Consider the following 20933-nt stretch of genomic DNA (forward strand, 5'->3'; position numbering starts at 1 on the left):
AATTAATAAACAACGAACGGTACATTAAAGCTAAAACAAAAACAGAATTACCTGGAAAAACTCAGCAGGTCTGGCAGCATCGGCGGAGAAGAAAAGAGTTGACGTTTCGAGTATATTAAAGCTTCCTGATGCAGGGGTACTTAAAATGACAGAGTGTAACTTATTTTATAAAAGCATTTGTAAAACAAGTTTGTATCTGACACATTGAGTAGCTAGCAGCAAAATCAGCCAATGCATTATGGAGGCATTTATAGTGAGTGAGATTCCGTAAAACAGAAATGCCTAACCACACAGGTATAGCCATTACCTCAATATACTTCTCACAAACGGTTCCAGTTAGAGCCTTTAGAAATGGGATAGGATAATCAATACAAAGAAGTGAAAGACAACAGGAAAAGGTTTCATCTGCACCTAATGTGCATTATGCTTTGATGTAGAGAGAATGAACATTCTGCCAACCTGCAGATATTCATTTTGACAACATAGAAACTCGCTTCTCTTCATAATTGCCTCAGCAGCTACAACCACTTCATTCTTACTCAGAGCTGGTTCACTGTGACACGGGTAAATGGCCTAGGAGGGAAGAGAAACAAAAGACATCAGGGGCATGTTCTCTAAAAAAAACAGCTTGCAAATGAAACCACCTGACACTGGTGTGACTAAATATGTACAACATACAGGAATATATTCTGTAAAAGTTAGTCGTTCATCCAAGTTTTACTCATGGTGGATCAAACATTTCCATGAACTATAACAAATCAAAGGGCTGTCTCCAGAGATAACAAGCACTTGCATGATGATTGTTTTGACCTGAGTACAAGGAACTTACAAAGTCTTTTGTCCAATGCTTTAGAAATTCAAGACAAAAAGTTCCTGAAAAAAGTGCCAAGTTGTTTAATTTTTTCACACATATTCAATACATATATATATATATATATATATATAAAAACACATATGAGAAAACATTTTCTGTTTTTCAAATTCCATTGTGGAAATTAATTAAGGGCATGTACTGTGCAACTTCTGTTGGACACTTCCTCTTAATAGAACTGAGATTTATAGAATTATAGGCTTTCTCTTATCCCCAGGAAGATCTTAATTCTCTCATTTGGTGTAAAAATTCAGTTGCCACACTGGGTATGGCCAAGGTGCAACATCAAGACTTTGCACCACAAGGTGTTGCAAAAAGGTTCAATCTCAACTCCGGTGAACTTCCCAACTCATCCACACTGTTGTATGGTGGCAATACTGAAGGATGGGTTATTACAGAGTTCAGAAAAATTCTTGTGGCTAGTTCAGCAGCAATGTGCATGACCTTTCTGTGACAGGATTAGCACCTCAGAGTCATTGTCAGCTGCACACTCCAATTTGAATGTGGGTAAGGCTCACTGCTGTCCCACAGTATCCTCAGCTCTCACTTATGCTTCCAAGTAGCTGGTAATGCACACCACCGGCAGGCAGACCCTAGTACCTCACCTTAGCTAAACTAAGTGAGGGTATCATCAGTTTTGTCCAGTGTAGACAGGGGACATTACCCCTCCAAGTGTGTGAAATCTGGAACTACGGAAGAGGCAGATAATCCTAACAAGAGGGCAATGGCTCTGAAGGCAGACACCAGCAAAATGTAGGACTCATCCAATCTCACTCTCCGACGACTTGTGGTTAGTCACTTCCATTGTTAGCCATGAAGTCTAATTGGGAAAATGCTGTTGCTTACAGTAGAAGCAACTGGCACTACATTGCATCCAATCCTCAGCAAGAGGAAAGAATCTGAAGAAAGTGTTCAACACAAATATAGACAGCGTTCAGAGAGAAGGCTGCCTACTGGACATGGACAGGTGATGCCAGAACAGCCAAGAAAACTGCATGGGTGTGTATGGTGTTGATAAGAGGTAGCAGAACTTGCAAGAGCAAATATACTTTTGAGTATTGCTGAAAAAAGGCACTTCAAAGCTTTTCGTCTCGCACTCAGGGCATTTCGCAAGAATGCCAATATAAGGGGAAAACTATTTATATTGTATGAGAAGAGAGTGCTGATTGGTTGGCGAGTGGACTCTGATTGGTAGAGGCATTGCCATGGAGAAAGCACCAGTGATGGTGACTGACAGTTAACTGTCAAGTATTGTTTGAAATTTAGATTTAAAATATACTTTGGGACAATCAATTAATCCTTCAGAGTATAAGTTTTACAACTGAACCTTTATCTAAGTTAGTTTGCACATTTAAGAATTCTTACTGACCTGAGAAAATCCACAATCTTAGAATGACATTTCTACAGTGGTGAAATCATGGTAGGAGAGCTACAACAACATTTTTTGGTTTCTACTATCGCTTGGATAATACAACTCGAAACGTATCATGATACAGTAATTTTAGCAAGTTCTTTTTTCTAAATAGGAATCAAAAAACTTGTCTATATATTTTAACTCATCACAATAAAGCTTGTAGCCAAAGGCCATTCTTTACATATTTTGACCTCAAGCTGGCAGAAACAGTTTAATCTGGACTTTGTAGAAACAACACAAATTCAAAGGTTGACCAAACTACACAACATACAGCATGCTACACATTAATAGTTATAAACAGAACATCATTACCCGAATATTATCCAGAACCCGCTTAAATTCTAAAGGTTCATCTTTGCCTTCCATAGCTGCTGGATCTAAGCCATCTCCACCATAGATAAACTGGATAATGTCACCGGTTGAGCTGCGAACAGTTAAGTCATACTGTGTGCAGAGATCCTCCAAAGATTTAACCAGGCGCCTCTAGAAAAAGGCAGGAACAGAAAAAATATCTTCAGACTGTTGTACACTAAACACTGCAACTATATTCCAAAGGTATGTTGGTATCGAACATCTATATGCAGATAAGTAAGTTTACACTTAGGATTATATCAGTTACAGAAATGGCTTCAAAAATAAGCAAGAGCAGATGCCCAGTACAAACAAGTTAGTCACGTCTTCTGTACTCCAAAGACAATGGAAGAGGATGTGCAATAAATACTACCTGTTTTGCAGAATGTACATTTTAGAATAATATAAAGGCGTACACAGTGCTAGAGTGTTACCAGGCCCGGGTTTGGGGGAGCGGTGAGGGGGAGTGGTGAGGAGGAGAGGTGAGGGGGAGAGGTGAGGGGGAATGGTGAGGAGGAGAGGTGAGGGGGAGTGGGAGAGGTGAGGGGGAGAGGTGAGGGGGAGAGGTGAGGGGGAGAGGTGAGGGGGAGAGGTGAGGGGGAGTGGTGAGGAGGAGAGGTGAGGAGGAGAGGTGAGGGGGAGTGGGAGAGGTGAGGGGGAGTGGTGAGGGGGAGTGGTGAGGGGGAGTGGTGAGGAGGAGAGGTGAGGGGGAGTTGGAGAGGTGAGGGGGAGAGGTGAGGGGGAGTGGTGAGGGGGAGTGGTGAGGGGGAGAGGTGAGGGGGAGAGGTGAGGGGGAGTGGTGAGGAGGAGTGGTGAGGGGGAGAGGGAGAGGTGAGGGGGAGTGGTGAGGGGGAGAGGGAGAGGTGAGGGGGAGAGGTGAGGGGGAGAGGTGAGGGGGAGAGGTGAGAGGGAGAGGTGAGAGGGAGAGGTGAGAGGGAGTGGTGAGAGGGAGAGGTGAGGGGGGAGAGGGAAGAGGTGAGGGGGAGAGGTGAGGGGAGAGGTGAGAGGGAGAGGTCGAGAGGAGAGAGGTGAGGGGGAGAGGGAGAGGTGAGGGGGAGAGGTGAGGGGGAGAGGTGAGGGGGAGAGGGAGAGGTGAGGGGGAGAGGTGAGAGGTGAGGGGGAGAGGTGAGAGGGAGAGGTGAGAGGGAGAGGTGAGGGGGAGAGGGAGAGGTGAGGGGGAGAGGTGAGGGGGAGAGGTGAGGGGGAGAGGGAGAGGTGAGGGGGAGAGGCGAGGGGGAGAGGTGAGAGGGAGAGGTGAGGGGAGAGGTGAGGGGGAGAGGGAGAGGTGAGGGGGAGAGGTGAGGGGGAGAGGGTGAGGGGGAGAGGTGAGGGGGAGAGGGAGAGGTGAGGGGGAGTGGTGAGGGGGAGAGGGAGAGGTGAGGGGGAGAGGTGAGGGGGAGAGGGAGAGGTGAGGGGGAGTGGTGAGGGGGAGAGGGAGAGGTGAGGGGGAGAGGTGAGGGGGAGAGGTGAGGGGGGAGAGGGAGAGGTGAGGGGGAGAGGTGAGGGGGAGAGGGAGAGGTGAGGGGGAGAGGTGAGGGGGAGAGGTGAGGGGGAGTGGTGAGGGGGAGAGGTGAGAGGGAGAGGTGAGGGGGAGTGGTGAGGGGGAGAGGGAGAGGTGAGGGGGAGAGGTGAGGGGGGTGGTGAGGGGGAGAGGTGAGGGGGAGTGAGTGAGGGGGAGAGGGAGAGGTGAGGGGGGAGAGGGAGAGGTGAGGGGGAGTGGTGAGGGGGAGAGGTGAGAGGGAGAGGTGAGGGGGAGTGGTGAGGGGGAGAGGGAGAGGAGAGAGGTGAGGGGGAGTGGTGAGGGGGAGAGGTGAGAGGGAGAGGTGAGGGGGAGTGGTGAGGGGGAGAGGGAGAGGGAGAGGTGAGAGGGAGAGGTGAGGGGGAGTGGTGAGGGGGAGAGGGAGAGGTGAGGGGGAGAGGTGAGAGGGAGAGGTGAGGGGGAGTGGTGAGGGGGAGAGGGAGAGGGAGAGGTGAGAGGGAGAGGTGAGGGGGAGTGGTGAGGGGGAGAGGGAGAGGTGAGGGGGAGAGGTGAGAGGGAGAGGTGAGGGGGAGTGGTGAGGGGGAGAGGTGAGAGGGAGAGAGGTGAGGGGGAGTGGTGAGGGGGAGAGGGAGAGGGAGAGGTGAGAGGGAGAGGTGAGGGGGAGTGGTGAGGGGGAGAGGGAGAGGTGAGGGGGAGAGGTGAGAGGGAGTGGTGAGGGGGAGAGGTGAGAGGGAGAGGTGAGGGGGAGTGGTGAGGGGGAGAGGTGAGAGGGAGAGGTGAGGGGGAGAGGTGAGGGGGAGTGGTGAGGGGGAGAGGTGAGGGGAGAGGGAGAGGGTGAGGGGGAGAGGTGAGGGGGAGAGGGAGAGGTGAGGGGGAGAGGTGAGGGGGAGAGGGAGAGGTGAGGGGGAGTGGTGAGGGGGAGAGGTGAGAGGGAGAGGTGAGAGGGAGAGGTGAGGGGGAGAGGTGAGAGGGAGAGGTGAGAGGGAGAGGTGAGGGGGAGAGGTGAGGGGGAGAGGTGAGGGGGAGAGGTGAGAGGGAGAGGTGAGGGGGAGAGGGAGAGGTGAGGGGGAGAGGTGAGAGGGAGAGGTGAGGGGGAGAGGTGAGAGGGAGAGGTGAGGGGGAGAGGTGAGGGGGAGAGGTGAGAGGGAGAGGTGAGGGGGAGAGGGAGAGGTGAGGGGGAGAGGTGAGGGGGAGAGGTGAGAGGGAGAGGTGAGAGGGAGAGGTGAGGGGGAGAGGTGAGGGGGAGAGGTGAGGGGGAGAGGTGAGGGGGAGAGGTGAGAGGGAGAGGTGAGAGGGAGAGGTGAGGGGGAGAGGGAGAGGTGAGGGGGAGAGGTGAGGGGGAGAGGGAGAGGTGAGGGGGAGAGGTGAGGGGGAGAGGTGAGGGGGAGAGGGAGAGGTGAGGGGGAGTGGTGAGGGGGGAGAGGCGAGGGGGAGAGGTGAGAGGGAGAGGTGAGAGGGAGAGGTGAGGGGGAGAGGTGAGGGGGAGAGGGAGAGGTGAGGGGGAGAGGTGAGGGGGAGAGGGTGAGGGGGAGAGGTGAGGGGGAGTGGTGAGGGGGAGAGGTGAGGGGGAGAGGTGAGGGGGAGTGGGAGAGGTGAGGGGGAGAGGTGAGAGGGAGAGGTGAGGGGGAGAGGTGAGAGGGAGAGGTGAGGGGGAGTGGTGAGGGGGAGTGGTGAGGGGGAGAGGTGAGGGGGAGTGGTGAGGGGGAGAGGTGAGGGGGAGAGGTGAGGGGGAGAGGTGAGAGGGAGAGGTGAGGGGGAGTGGTGAGGGGGAGAGGGAGAGGTGAGGGGGAGAGGTGAGGGGGAGTGGGAGAGGTGAGGGGGAGAGGTGAGAGGGAGAGGTGAGGGGGAGTGGTGAGGGGGAGAGGGAGAGGTGAGGGGGAGAGGTGAGAGGGAGAGGTGAGGGGGAGTGGTGAGGGGGAGAGGGAGAGGTGAGGGGGAGAGGTGAGAGGGAGAGGTGAGGGGGAAGTGGTGAGGGGGAGAGGGAGAGGTGAGGGGGAGAGGTGAGAGGGAGAGGTGAGAGGGAGAGGTGAGGGGGAGAGGTGAGGGGGAGAGGTGAGAGGGAGAGGTGAGGGGGAGAGGTGAGGGGGAGAGGTGAGAGGGAGAGGTGAGGGGGAGAGGTGAGGGGGAGAGGTGAGAGGGAGAGGTGAGAGGGAGTGGTGAGGGGGAGTGGTGAGGGGGAGAGGTGAGGGGGAGAGGTGAGAGGGAGAGGTGAGAGGGAGAGGTGAGGGGGAGAGGTGAGGGGGAGAGGTGAGAGGGAGAGGGAGAGGTGAGGGGGAGAGGTGAGAGGGAGAGGTGAGGGGGAGAGGTGAGGGGGAGAGGTGAGAGGGAGAGGGAGAGGTGAGGGGGAGAGGTGAGAGGGAGAGGTGAGGGGGAGTGGTGAAGGGAGAGGGAGAGGTGAGGGGGAGAGGTGAGGGGGAGTGGTGAGGGGGAGAGGTGAGAGGGAGAGGTGAGAGGGAGTGGTGAGGGGGAGTGGTGAGGGGGAGAGGTGAGGGGGAGAGGTGAGAGGGAGAGTGGTGAGAGGGAGAGGTGAGGGGGAGAGGTGAGGGGGAGAGGTGAGGGGGAGAGGTGAGGGGGAGAGGTGAGAGGGAGAGGTGAGGGGGAGAGGTGAGAGGGAGAGGTGAGGGGGAGAGGTGAGGGGGAGAGGTGAGGGGGAGAGGTGAGAGGGAGAGGTGAGGGGGAGAGGTGAGAGGGAGAGGTGAGGGGGAGAGGTGAGGGGGAGAGGTGAGAGGGAGAGGTGAGGGGGAGTGGGAGAGGTGAGGGGGAGAGGTGAGAGGGAGAGGTGAGGGGGAGAGGTGAGGGGGAGAGGTGAGGGGGAGTGGGAGAGGTGAGGGGGAGAGGTGAGAGGGAGAGGTGAGGGGGGAGAGGTGAGAGGGAGAGGTGAGGGGGAGTGGTGAGGGGGAGAGGTGAGAGGGAGAGGTGAGGGGGAGTGGTGAGGGGGAGAGGTGAGGGGGAGAGGTGAGGGGGAGAGGTGAGGGGGAGAGGTGAGAGGGAGAGGTGAGGGGGAGAGGTGAGGGGGAGTGGTGAGGGGGAGTGGTGAGGGGGAGAGGTGAGAGGGAGTGGTGAGGGGGAGAGGTGAGAGGGAGAGGTGAGGGGGAGTGGTGAGAGGGAGAGGTGAGGGGGAGTGGTGAGGGGGAGAGGTGAGAGGGAGAGGTGAGGGGGAGTGGTGAGGGGGAGAGGTGAGGGGGAGTGGTGAGGGGGAGTGGTGAGGGGGAGAGGTGAGGGGGAGAGGTGAGGGGGAGAGGGAGAGGTGAGGGGGAGAGGTGAGAGGGAGAGGTGAGGGGGAGAGGTGAGGGGGAGTGGTGAGGGGGAGAGGTGAGGGGGAGAGGTGAGGGGGAGTGGTGAGGGGGAGAGGTGAGGGGGAGTGGTGAGGGGGAGAGGTGAGGGGGAGAGGGAGAGGTGAGGGGGAGAGGTGAGGAGGAGAGGTGAGAGGGAGAGGTGAGGGGGAGAGGTGAGGGGGAGAGGTGAGGGGGAGAGGTGAGAGGGAGAGGTGAGGGGGAGAGGTGAGAGGGAGAGGTGAGGGGGAGAGGTGACAGGGAGAGGTGAGAGGGAGAGGTGAGAGGGAGTGGTGAGGGGGAGAGGTGAGGGGGAGAGGGAGGGGGAGAGGTAAAGGGGAGAGGTAAGGGGGAGAGGTAAGGGGGAGAGGTAAGGGGGAGAGGTGAAAGGGGAGAGGTAAGGGGGAGAGGTAAGGGGGAGAGGTGAGAGGGAGAGGTGAGAGGGAGAGGTGAGGGGGAGAGGTGAGAGGGAGAGGTGAGGGGGAGTGGTGAGGGGGAGTGGTGAGGTGAGGGGAGAGGTGAGAGGAGTGGTGAGAGGGAGTGGTGAGGGGGAGAGGTGAGGGGGAGAGGTGAGGGGAGAGGTGAGAGGGAGTGGTGAGAGGGAGAGGTGAGAGGGAGAGGTGAGGGGAGTGGTGAGGGGGAGAGGTGAGGGGGAGTGGTGAGAGGGAGAGGTGAGGGGGAGAGGTGAGAGGGAGTGGTGAGGGGGAGAGGTGAGAGGGAGTGGTGAGAGGGAGTGGTGAGGGGGAGAGGTGAGAGGGAGAGGTGAGAGGGAGTGGTGAGGGGGAGTGGTGAGGGGGAGAGGTGAGGGGGAGTGGTGAGAGGGAGAGGTGAGGGGGAGAGGTGAGAGGGAGTGGTGAGGGGGAGAGGTGAGAGGGAGTGGTGAGAGGGAGTGGTGAGGGGGAGAGGTGAGAGGGAGTGGTGAGAGGGAGTGGTGAGAGGGAGAGGTGAGGGGGAGAGGTGAGAGGGAGAGGTGAGGGGGAGTGGTGAGGGGGAGAGGTGAGAGGGAGTGGTGAGGGGGAGTGGTGAGGGGGAGAGGTGAGGGGGAGAGGGAGTGGTGAGGGGGAGAGGTGAGGGGGAGTGGTGAGGGGGAGTGGTGAGGGGGAGAGGTGAGGGGGAGTGGTGAGGGGGAGAGGTGACAGGGAGAGGTGAGAGGGAGTGGTGAGGGGGAGAGGTGAGGGGGAGAGGTGAGAGGGAGAGGTGAGGGGGAGAGGTGACAGGGAGAGGTGAGGGGGAGAGGTGAGAGGGAGAGGTGAGGGGGAGAGGTGAGAGGGAGAGGTGAGAGGGAGAGGTGAGGGGGAGAGGTGAGGGGGAGAGGTGAGAGGGAGAGGTGAGGGGGAGAGGTGAGAGGGAGAGGTGAGAGGGAGTGGTGAGGGGGAGAGGTGAGGGGGAGAGGTGAGAGGGAGAGGTGAGGGGGAGAGGTGAGAGGGAGAGGTGAGAGGGAGTGGTGAGAGGGAGAGGTGAGAGGGAGAGGTGAGAGGGAGAGGTGAGAGGGAGTGGTGAGGGGGAGAGGGAGAGGTGAGAGGGAGAGGTGAGAGGGAGTGGTGAGGGGGAGAGGTGAGGGGGAGAGGTGAGAGGGAGAGGTGAGGGGGAGAGGTGAGAGGGAGAGGTGAGAGGGAGTGGTGAGGGGGAGAGGTGAGGGGGAGAGGTGAGAGGGAGTGGTGAGGGGGAGTGGTGAGGGGGAGAGGTGAGGGGGAGAGGTGAGAGGGAGAGGTGAGGGGGAGAGGTGAGGAGGAGTGGTGAGGGGGAGTGGTGAGGGGGAGAGGTGAGGAGGAGTGGTGAGGGGGAGTGGTGAGAGGGAGAGGTGAGGGGGAGTGGTGAGGGGGAGAGGTGAGGGGGAGAGGTGAGGGGGAGAGGTGAGGGGGAGAGGTGAGGGGGAGAGGTGAGAGGGAGTGGTGAGGGGGAGTGGTGAGGGGGAGTGGTGAGAGGGAGAGGTGAGGGGGAGTGGTGAGGGGGAGAGGTGAGGGGGAGAGGTGAGGGGGAGTGGCAGGGGTTCTAGAGCAACGTTGGGTAATACACATTGCAGCAAATGGTTTGATTAAAGATTTCAGTCCAGTTTGTTCTAAACCATTTCCATTTGCCTACTGAGCAGAGCATACCCTGCAGTGTTGGCTGGTACCAAGGTAAAACCCAGGCTGACACCCACATGGTGACCAGTACAGGCAGAGCCTTTCCAGTGAGGTGGGCCATACCAGATATCATTCAACAAGTGGTTTCTCCAGAATGATCAGATCTGGTTTCAGTTAATAACTTGATATGTGTAGGATTCAGCTTGAAGAACAAATGTTCAGCTTTCCACCTCAAAGCTGGAAATGTTTTATTGTTGGTTGAATAAATGAACTTAACAGAGACCCCCTAGATTAATTTGTTAAAGCTAGATTCAGCCACAGCACAGATATACATAAAATTGAGAACGTGTTAGGAGGTATTGAAACACACTAACAGTTCAGCCAAGTCCCATCTATTTATTGGTAAAATAGTGAAGAAAATTTAGGGTTAAATTGTCTTCAGTGGTGTAAGTTATTCTTCCAAACAGTGGCATGTTACAAACTCAGACATCTAATTTGCAATGTCAATAAGAATTTCCTGCAAGTAAAAAAACAATAATGACATAATTGAGGTATTCACATTATCTGAGCTACAAAGATTCTCTCAAGAATTGCTGGTGCTCAACAGGGGTTATAATAGCCTTTGTCATTCACCTCCTCCAAAAAGCAAACAAGAAAAATTGCCTACTCTGAATAATTATCTGCAGGGTCAAATTCTCAGTGTAATTTACCATCAGCGTAGTTCAAGCATGGACCACATTCTGGTGCAGCAAAGATCACCTGGCTCTTAGGTTGAAGTGGGAGTGGAGAAGAGAAATAAAAATTGGTAGAGGCAACACAACATCAGGCTAAGTAAATGACATTACCATTCAATAGCATCGTGCATAGAATACTTAGTACTATGCACTGGAGGTTATACCACCAAAGGTTTTTTTGCCCACTGGAATGGAAACCTCAGCCAGGATAAATAAACATGCATCAATCAAAGATTTGGTCATTAACACAGACTGCTTTACAAGTTATGTATACTTCATTTTACAGATCAAGTGTGAATCGCGGTTTTAAGTGCTAGTACGAGATACTACTTCCAAAAACATGGTTCAGACTGAGTTGGCAAACATCAAGTCTGATTGTAGGAACAAGTCAATACTTCCAACTCGATTACAAAGATGTCAAATTTTGCCCTTACCTGCATGTATCCAGTTTCTGCTGTCTTGACAGCAGTATCCACTAGGCCCTCACGGCCAGCCATGGTATGGAAGATAAACTCTGTCGGAGTTAAACCAGAATAGAAACTGTCGGCTACAAAACCCTTTGCTGCTGGAAGCTGCACAAAGAAATTTGCAAATTTAATTAGAAGATACACAGTTCGCAAAGTAATTTGTAAATTAATTATTAGGAGAGATGAACATAAAGCTGAGTGATGACAAGAGCTTTATCTAAATAAGTAGGCTGCTCACCTTAGAATGCTTTTCAAAGTGAGGTAGAGATCTGTTTTCAAAACCATCAGGAACACGGGATCCACTAATCGCCTGCTGTCCTACACATGCAATCATCTGGGAGATGTTGATGAAAGACCCTATTAAGAGTGTTCATTACATGGGTTAATGCATTATGGGGGAATAAAGGACAAACACCAGAATTTATCCTAAAGGTTAGAAGTTGTGGTTTAAACAAATAATACAAATATACATAACTACCTCCATCCAGTAACTTTCTGATTACAACTGTGCAACCAGCGGACAACCAAGAGGAGGCAAGATGCTGTCCCGCAAAAAGGAAGCAAGCAAAAAGATGGTTGCAACCTGCTTGCATTCAACCTGAAACTGCAGTTATCCTGTTTCAGCAGCAGAGGCCTTAGAGCTGGTCTCTATTTACACTTAATGGGTTAAAACAGATTATAATTATAAAATGATACAGGCTAAGTTGTATACCCATAAAACCCAAGTGGGCACTGCCACCTTCTGAACCTACATACAAATGAAAAATATGGCGAATAAGGGAAATCTAAAACGAAGACAAAAAAATGCTTAGAAATACTCTACAGGTCAGGCAGGATCTGTGGAGAGAGAAACAGAGCTCATGGGCAGGATCTTCCGGTCAGTGAGCAGGGGTGGGGTCCACTCGCTGACGCGTAAAATAACTCTGGATGACGTCCGGCGTATTCCCGATGTCAGCCCGCATCATTTTCATTTTGAGGTCGACAGGGGTACAGCTAAGTCAGCTGTGTGCCCGCGGAACCTGTCAACGGCCTATTGAGGCCATTGAAAAACTATTTAAGGTAATTAATGGACCTGCTCACCCAACTTAAGGTTGGCGGGCAGGCCAGGAGCCCTGGCAGGCTTCGGAAAAAGCATGAAACTCTCGGGCGGGATGTGGTTTCACGAGGGTATTTAAATTTTTAGCAAATCTTTCAATAAAAATTATGGACATGTCCAAACACTGTTGCATGAGGGGACATGGCAGCAATTTTTTTTTATATATAATTTCCATTAAAAATTTTAATTCCGAGCCGATCGCCCTGAGGCAGCACTTAGCCTCAAGGAGATCAGCGTGCTCTTTCGCCAAGTGCATGCACAAAGGAGCGCACTCCCGGCTGAGGGAATCCCCCACCCTCCCAGGGAATGCATAGTGCTTCCTGGCAGACGTCACGCTGGGTGGGCCTTAATTGACCCGCCCACGTAAAATGACGGTACGCCCCCAATTAGGGGCGCCGACCGGAGGCGCGCCCGCTCCCACACACCCCCCACAAAGGGGTGAAAATTTTTCCCCATGTTTCAGGTTAATGAACTTTCATCAGAACTCTCTTCATAGATACTACCAGACCTGCTGAGTATTTCCGGCATATTGTTTTTATACCAAGTCTACATATTTGTTTTCATTTCTCTCCTGAAGGTGTGGATTCTTGCTTGGGGTAGGGTCCTGAGTTGCTGGCAGCCTATCAAGGCTTTGTTCGGGTGTGAGCATCACATGAACCTGATCCTCTCCTTACCTGATAACTACATGCAAGCACCTTTCAGCTGGGGCCAGTATAATAGCAGCAGCAGAAACCTTGTCTAATTCTCACTCTTAATCACTACTCAATGACTCTCATGGGCATTGTTCCCAACGTTTGCTGGCACTTATGGAGGTATACAGAAGTTTGAGTCAATGTTTCAACAAAGGAAGAAAAAACAGATTCACTCTGTTTGCTTGAATTTAAAGGTAAAAATACTGTATTGAATCTTGCCATAGTCATTAAAATACTAAAGAAATATATTTAGAGTTAACTTTTTAACATTAGAATGTTTTTTCTAACATAATTGGAAGATAGTAATAAGGGTTGTGAAGACTTCAGGGGCTTTTTATCTTCACTCTCAAATATCAAACATTTTGATTAATCCCTTATATAAAAGCAAAATACTGCAGATGCTGGAGATTGGAAATAAAAACAAAAAGTGCTGGAAAACCTCAGCTGGTCTGGCAGCATCTGTGGAAAGAGAAACGGAGTTAACATTTCAACTCCAATGTGGCTCTTCTTCAGAACATATTGGGCAGTTCCGAAGAAGAGTCACATTGGACTGGAAACGTTAACTCTGTTTCTCTCTCCACAGATGCTGCCAGAGCTGTTGTTTTTCCAGCACTGCGTTTTGACTCAACATCAATTCCTTTTGCTACATTTCTTCAAGAGTATTAGACATGTTGATCTGACCAGAGAGCTGCTTCACATAGTTTTGCGCACATATATATGGATATCTGCAAAGAAATGCACTCATATGCAACTACTTAAAGCAGAATTTTTTTTACTGCAGAATCCGATTTTAAAAAGTTATCTTACATTCCCCCTCTACCAAGTAAGTCAAAACATCCAAGTTTTTTTTTATTAAACACCCACTCAGTGTCTATTTGACCATACAATCTCTACAAAATGCATGTTCACCCACACACCAATGATAGCATTTGTGATTTAACAATGACTAAATTGTCCAGTTACCTTTTGAACCACAAACGGCCATAATGAGGGGGCTGTTGCTCTTGTCCAGCTCTCTAAGGCACGCACTGCCAGCATGGTCTCTAATTACAGAGAGCTCCTTAAGGATCAAGGCCTGAAAGTAGTGAAAATATCACGTCAAATCTGTTCAGGCAAAATACATGCAGGCATATTTTGCTTTCTTCATGAATCTATCATAGAATTGAAAACAGTGAAGAATAATAAGTTATTCTAAAACCAAGTATGATCACCTGAGATATTACTTATGTTTTCACACTTTAGGTAGAAGTGGCAAATGTGTTTTATAAACTCATTTCAGCAGTAGTGTTAAGAGAAGCTCAATGACCTGCAGTAAGAGCACTGCAGTCAGGTTTTTTGGGAAGGAGCATAAGTTTTTGAGATAATCAAATTATTAACTCTGAAAAATACTGATAGTGTTAACTACAGCTCTTGCAAATCATATGCAAGTTTGTAGCTTCAATTTTTTGCGAAGCATCATACAGACTAGATAGATGGGTATAAATAGTTAAAATGGTCTGCTGGACCACCGGAAACAAATTTTGATCACTGAATGGCCTGCTTTAGCATCAAACGATATTTAGTCACCAAAACCAGATGACCCCATTGAAGAATGAGAAATGAACAATGCTTTAAGTGTGATTTCACCTTTAATGGTGCCCAACCAACTTAAGGATCCTTACTACTCTTCACACTATTACAGAATTAGCATTTCTTTTTAAACTTTACTCATGACTATCCATATTACCAGTATCCAAGAAAGTTGATGGCAAACCAGTTTCACTCAAATTTTTCAGAAAATTTAATCACATCAGTTTAATTACATCAGTGTAGGTTTTGGTATCATATTGAATTTTCACTATTGAATTTTAAAGTAAAAATCCTTGTTAATAGTAGTAGTAGTAATTGATTGATTTTAAGTGTTGTTGGGGAGACAAATTTCTGGCTAACATTTGTTTTTTATTCATTCATGGGATGCGGGCTTCGCTGACTGGGCCAGCATTTATTACCCACCCCTGGTTGACCTTGAGGTGGTGGTGGTGAGCTGCCTTCTTGAACCTCTGTAATCCATGTGGTGTACCCACAGTGCTATTAGGGAGGGAGTTCCAGGTTTTTGACCCAGCGACAGTGAAGGAAAGGCAATATGTTTCCAAGGATGGTGAGTGACTTGGGAGGGGCACTTCCAGGTGGTGTTCCCATTTATTTGCTGCCCTGATCTTTCTAGATGGTAGTGGTTGGGGGTTCGGAAGGTGCTGTCTAGGGAGCCTTGGTGAATCCCAGCAGCGCATCTTGTAGATGGTACACATTGCTGCTACCGGGCATTGGTGATGGAGGGAGTGAATGTTTGCGAATGCGCTGTCAATCAAGCGGGCTGCTTTGATCTGGATGGTATCAAGCTTCTTGAGTGTTGTGGGAGCTGCACTCATCCAGGCAAGGGGGGAGTATTCCATCACACTCCTGATTTGTGCCTTTGTAGCTGGTGAACAGGCTTTGGGGATTCAGGAAGTGAGTTACTTGCGGCAGGATTCCTAGCCTCTGACCTGCTTTTGTAGCCACAGTATTTATATGGCTAGTCCTGTTCAATTTCTGGTCAATGGTAACCTCCAGGATGTTGATAATGTGGGATTCATTGATGGCAATGCCAATGAACGTCAAGGGGCGATGGTTAGATTCTCTCTTGTTGGAAATGGTAATTGCTTGGCACTTGTGTGGCACGAATATTACTTGCCACTTGTCAGCCCAAGCCCGGATATTGTCCAGGTCTTGCTGCTTTTGGACATGGACTCCTTCAGTATGTGAAGAGTCGTGAATGGTGCTGAACATTGTGCAATTGTCAGTGAACATCCCTACTTCTGACCATATGATGGAAGGAAGGTAATCGATGAAGCAGCTGAAGGTGGTTGGGCTGAGGACACTACCATGAGGAACTCCTTCAGTGATGGCCTGGAGCTGAGATGAATGACCTTCAACAACCACAATCATCTTCCTTTGTGCTAGGTATGACTCCAACCAGCAGGGAGCTTTCCCCGATTCCTGTTGACTCCTCTTTTGCTAGGGCTCCTTGGTGACACACTCGGTCACATGTGGCCTTGAAGTCAAGGGCAGTCACTCTCACTTCACCTCAGGAGTTCAGCTCTTTTGTCCATGGCTGTTGGTTCAAACTTGTAATTTCTTCATTACACATTACAGCCACTCTGTTCTATAATGCAAACTCATTTATTTTGTAATTTAACTGAAAGGAACATTCTGTACATCTTGCTAGAACCAAATATATTTGTTATTTCAAGAAAAGATGAACAAATTATTTACGAAATTGACTAACATGAAATTTGAAATGCACACTTCTTTCTCCCCACACCAAAAGGATAAACCAGCCCTTACTTCTAATGTTTCTTCTGCTGTACATCCAGGTTGTTGTTGAAGTTTGCCCGTGTTGAGTGCTTCAATGAATTCATCACACTTCTTATAGCCAGCATCAAGTAGTTCCTGTTTGGCTTTTAATAGCCCCTTACCTGGTGTTACATCACCAATACCAATAGAAAATCCTCGATTGGCTAGATTTTGGAAAATAAACACAAACATGGAAGATTAAATCTTATAAGTTAAACAATGTGCCTGCCATATCCCTACTGGACAGCTCAGCTTCCATGTCCCTACTGCACAGATATCCAATACACAGAATAAAAAAGAAAAACCCTCAACAGCAGGCATTTTAAGCAAAATATTTCAAGGGAGTAATTACAAAACAGTAATCTTATCTTAAGTGCAAAGTAATCTCAATTTAGTCATGGAGATTGCAATGTCATCTGAACCACTGGAAGAAGTTTCCACTTTTTAATCATCCCTGAATATCGGATGTGCTCTATTTCCTGCTGCTGTTTTGAAATGCAAAAGAGTTTACAACAGGGAATTGGGGAAAAGACTGCTCTAAAGTTTATAATGTTGGTAACAGTTACTGGTCTTCACTCTGAAAACCAGCTTCCTGCAATTTAAAACTGATTGCTGCTAGTCATTCAGTTCTATATACCAGATAATTAAAATGAAGATAGTAATGCTGCCCCCAAGATTACTGCATTCATGTGCCTCTAAAGGTATAACACCTAGGGCAGAATTTTGCCGTTGGCGAGCAGGGGGCAGGGCCCACTCGCCGACATATAAACTGACACTGGCAGAATCCCCGTCATTCTGCTCCATTTAAATTTTCAGGAAGGCAGGCCCACAGCAAAATCAGCTATCCTTTCCCTCTTACTTGCCTGATCATAGAAAGGGTCAAAATTCACTGATTGGTCCAGGGTGTCAGGGACAATTCCAATCCCAACGGTGGCCAAGCTAACAATATGGCACCATAAAACAAATTTTTGTAAAACATTTTAACTATTTGCAGCCCCTTGGTTAGTTCCTGTTCTCCCTCCATTAACCTCCACTTGGGAATTGTACCCAGTTGTTCAACCTTTCTTCCTCTGTCTCCTTCCAATGTGTTTCTGCTTTGTTGCATTCCTTCACTTCTCCCAGCATTGTAGCCTTAAGCAACATGATATAAGGCAATAGCATTTTATAGCCAAGTTATTACTTACATAGATAGACAGGAGCCAGTCGAGCAAGACGTGACATAGCATCTGCAGCCGCCACCTGCCCCCAGTCTCTCAGCAGGATGTAGAAGATGTTGTTCTTGGAACCTGACCCTAGAGTTCCTTTATCCAAACTCCCAGACATCAGCTCACTGTTCTGGATTACAACGACTGCAAGGTGACAAAAAAGTAACTATGCAAGGAAGTAAATATACAACATGCAATTGGATATAGGAAGAGATAGATCTGTGTGAAAAGGATGAGAGAAACATTGTAATAGTGCTTATTTTGTTCTGATTTGTGGTGAAGTAGTTTCTAGACAAATGTCGGCAATCAGAGTGGAAATAATGACCTGCATTTCCACTAGCATATCACTAAAGTTTCAACTGATTTTCTTGGGCTACAAAATACACTTCAATACATATACGCTTCTATCATTTGAGCACTCATTGTCTACCATGTCTATAATATTTTTATATCTTCTATATATCTATATTATAAATAATAAACATGTATATGACTTTTGAGCTCATCTGGATTATTGCCAAGTGAGAGGATCATCAGGCTTGATTCCATGTCAACCACCAAAGAAATATCTAACAATTTTATTAACATGTACACAAGTGTTCAGTGATCAAAGTCATGGAATTTTATTTGAATTTTCCCATAGGACTTACTCGATTCTAAGATTTTTTAAATTGACTGATTAATAGTTTTATGTGTTTCCTTCCAGCCACAAACATGACAAAAATTCCAAACAGACAAACTAGGAATAAATCTATCATTGTTGTCAGTTAAAACGTTTCATCAGGATCTGAAAATAGGCTTCAAAATGAATGTTTTCTAGGAAAACGCAGTTGTTTTTTTTCAAGTGAGTACAATGTTGCTGGTTGGTGTAAATCATTTATTACAACGAGCATCTTCAATGAAGAGAAATGGCCCAAGGTGTTTTAGACAAATCAAGTCAAAACAAAAGAGATACTGGGAGGAGTGTTGAAAATTTTGATCAAAGAGGCACATTTAAAGGAGGTGAGATCGGTAGAGGTTTAGGGAGGAAATTCCAGAGTTTATGCCCTAAAAGGTAGGGACACTAAAGCTGGAGGACTGTAACTCTGGAGCAGGCTAGACATAGAGAGGGGGCAAAGCCATGGAAGGATTTGAATACCAGTGAGTGGAATTGGTGCAGATTAGATAAGGGCAACAGTACATGAAGTTTGGAGCAGTGGCCGAAGATGGTGGCTCATCCAGGACTGAATGCCAGACGAGCAAGTTGTATTACAGGGCCAAAGGAGTGTGGAGAGAGGAGTGCTGAACGTCATCAGCCCACAACCGAAACCTGATACCTTGCCTTATGCTGGAGATGCTCTAACCACAATGGATAAATAAAAGAATGCAAAGGCATTCACAAAGCTGGGCAATAAAGCAGAATGGAGAGGTTGCGCATATCAAAGGTTGCATAAGGTCTAGAAGGACAAGGAGGGATATTGCACCATGGTCACAATCACAGAGGATAGCATTTGTGATTTTGATTAGTGCTATTTCAGCGTTGTGGTGGGGCTGAAATCAGAATGAAGAGACTGAAACATGAAATTGTGGAAAGATGGGCACAGGTTTGGGCTGAAGGGTTTTATCAGAAAGAGAGGCTGGCAAAGGGGCAGTAATTTGCAAGAACAGAGAATGCAAAGGGAGTGTCACTTGGACATGTGAAGAAACAAAAGATATGTTTGGGAGGTGTGGCTAGGCACATCTTTCGTTTCTTTATTTGTCCCTATACCATTCCCTGTGAGCTTGCACCATGAAGCCTTTTGTCATTTAATCACTCCTGCCCTCTATTCTACCACAGACCTTCCCTTTTGTTCTTCTTCCCACCCTCCCCTCATTCACTTGCTCAAAACCCTTTACATAGTTCACCTTGCATTGTCTCTCCAGCTTTAGAGGGGGTGCATTAGTGGTTAGCAATGAAAGCTCATCGATTGATTTCTGGGGTAAATGTGCTACCCTATGAAGAGACTTTTGAGTAGAATGGGTCTACAGTCTCTGGAGTTTAGAATAATGAGGCAATTGCATTGAAATGTATATGGTTTGTACAGTGCACGTGTCGGAGTATGTGGCCATGACAGTTGTAGGCATTGGGTCTGATTAACATGCCGCTGTTCCACTTTCAACCTGAAACACGTGGGAAACAGTTACAACATTATACTCACTTGAAAAAAAACAATATATAAAAGAGAAGCTCTTCCCCATGGATGGATAGAACTAGGGGCTTCAGCCTCAGGATTACGGTTAGCCTTTTAGACCAGTTCCTGTTCTATCCTTTACCAGCTAGCTTTCTGGAACTTAACATTCTGATCTAATGATTTGAAGGTTTTTGTTTTCAGGTGCAAATTTTATATGACTTACAGGAGTCATTGTAACAGAGGTCTTCGTCTTTTCCACAGTACTGCTTGCCCTTGGTACGCAGGTTTGCATTAATAGGACAGTCCTTGTTTGGTTTCAGAATGAGGCTAAAAATTTGCTTCCCTGTCCATAGCGTCACCGGCTGTAAGGGAGACATTATGACATTATCTTGCACTGAAGCATAGACCATGCTTAACACTCAGTCATAAATCTGGAGTATATTTCTTGGTAAATTCATACAATTACAGCTTCTCTCCTAATAATTGTGGCTATTCTTTGCATTTAACTATTAATTATGCACATGAATGGAATTAAATAACTAACAAGCAATATGCATTTCACAAAGCTGTATACAACTCCCAAAAATTAGGCATCTAGTTTATCTCACATCTATTTTATCAAAAACTTTAAGAACCATTGATATGTTAACTGTAAACTTGTGTTCAATTCCGAATGGGCAGTTATCAACAATGAAGACATTCAAGTTGACTAATGCTTCATAAGGCAATTTTAACACAATTCACTGATTTTTAGTTATCAACTCAAGCACCACATGTTTACAGGCTGACTTCAGAGTTGAGATAAGGTATGACCATGCAAAAAAAAGTCAATATCTTTTCTAGTAAAGGTGAGGGCAGATTCCACCTGATGGAAACTGGGTACCTGAGTCCCAACTCTCATATGCTAATCAAGGTATCAGGACACCATCAAGTCTCCAAAAGCTATTATTACTTTATTTGGACTCAGAAGCATCATGGCTCTCCTATCATGTGAAGGTCAGTTTGGAGAGGATCAGGAAGCCTCCAGTTACTTTTTAAAAAAACTGTTTTTCCTTTCTTCCAGGCCCCACACAAAAAAACGTAGGCTTCCTTGTACTAGATCCCAACCTTACCTATCCACAAAACCCTTCTCTCCACACTTGGCCGAGCACCAGTGAGCAGTGAAGGGCTGCCTGATTTTTTTGGGGGCTGGTAACCGTTTCCCACCTGTTTCAGGTTGAAAGTGGAACAGCGGCATGTTAATCAGACCCAATGCCTACAACTGTCATGGCCACATACTGCGACAGGTTTGGGGTGGCAACCCAGTGACAGCTAAAATCCTGCCTCACCCCTTAATTTCCAATTTAGTGACATCCTGATTACCAACTAAAAAGATTAAACTGTAGGAGAATATATTAACTGTTTAGTAAAAACAGACTGAAGTTAAGATTTATGAATCAAGTTAGTTTCACATCTTGCATAACACCCCCATTTGTGGAACATTAGCATATAGTACATTAAACATATACTGCATAAAACTGTCCACTTTAAAATCTGTGAAATAAGGATAAAAAGTCCTGCCCAAGCAATCAGCTTACTTAATTCCAACATAAAATTTTAAAGCTTTTGATTTTTCAAAATGGTTGGAAGGATCACCTTCCGGATTGCAGGAGGTGGAAGACTAATTTTGATTCGCTCATCTTTGCCTGAAAGAATGGAGGCAACGATCTGACATGTCTTTGCTCTGTCAAAGAAAGTGTCTTTCCTGGTAAGCAGATAGGCACCTG

General features: G+C 48.2%; 1 protein-coding gene across 3 annotated transcripts in view; it reads right to left on the minus strand.

The window, feature by feature from the left end:
* Nucleotides 1–20933, minus strand: part of polr3a (polymerase (RNA) III (DNA directed) polypeptide A) — a 65949-nt gene that overhangs the window by 20898 nt on the left and 24118 nt on the right. For all 3 annotated transcript variants that reach the window (XM_041176471.1, XM_041176470.1, XM_041176472.1), the window contains exons 13-21: nt 20803–20930; nt 19391–19529; nt 16997–17161; nt 15804–15976; nt 13407–13518; nt 10894–11012; nt 10623–10760; nt 2598–2768; nt 460–573 (exon numbers count right to left, since the gene is read on the minus strand). In XM_041176471.1, the coding sequence (XP_041032405.1) occupies nt 460–573; nt 2598–2768; nt 10623–10760; nt 10894–11012; nt 13407–13518; nt 15804–15976; nt 16997–17161; nt 19391–19529; nt 20803–20930 (1259 nt within the window). The remainder of the gene's footprint in view (nt 1–459; nt 574–2597; nt 2769–10622; nt 10761–10893; nt 11013–13406; nt 13519–15803; nt 15977–16996; nt 17162–19390; nt 19530–20802; nt 20931–20933) is intronic.

The sequence above is a fragment of the Carcharodon carcharias genome, chromosome 28 (genome assembly GCF_017639515.1).
Source record: "Carcharodon carcharias isolate sCarCar2 chromosome 28, sCarCar2.pri, whole genome shotgun sequence".
Taxonomy (NCBI): domain Eukaryota; kingdom Metazoa; phylum Chordata; class Chondrichthyes; order Lamniformes; family Lamnidae; genus Carcharodon; species Carcharodon carcharias.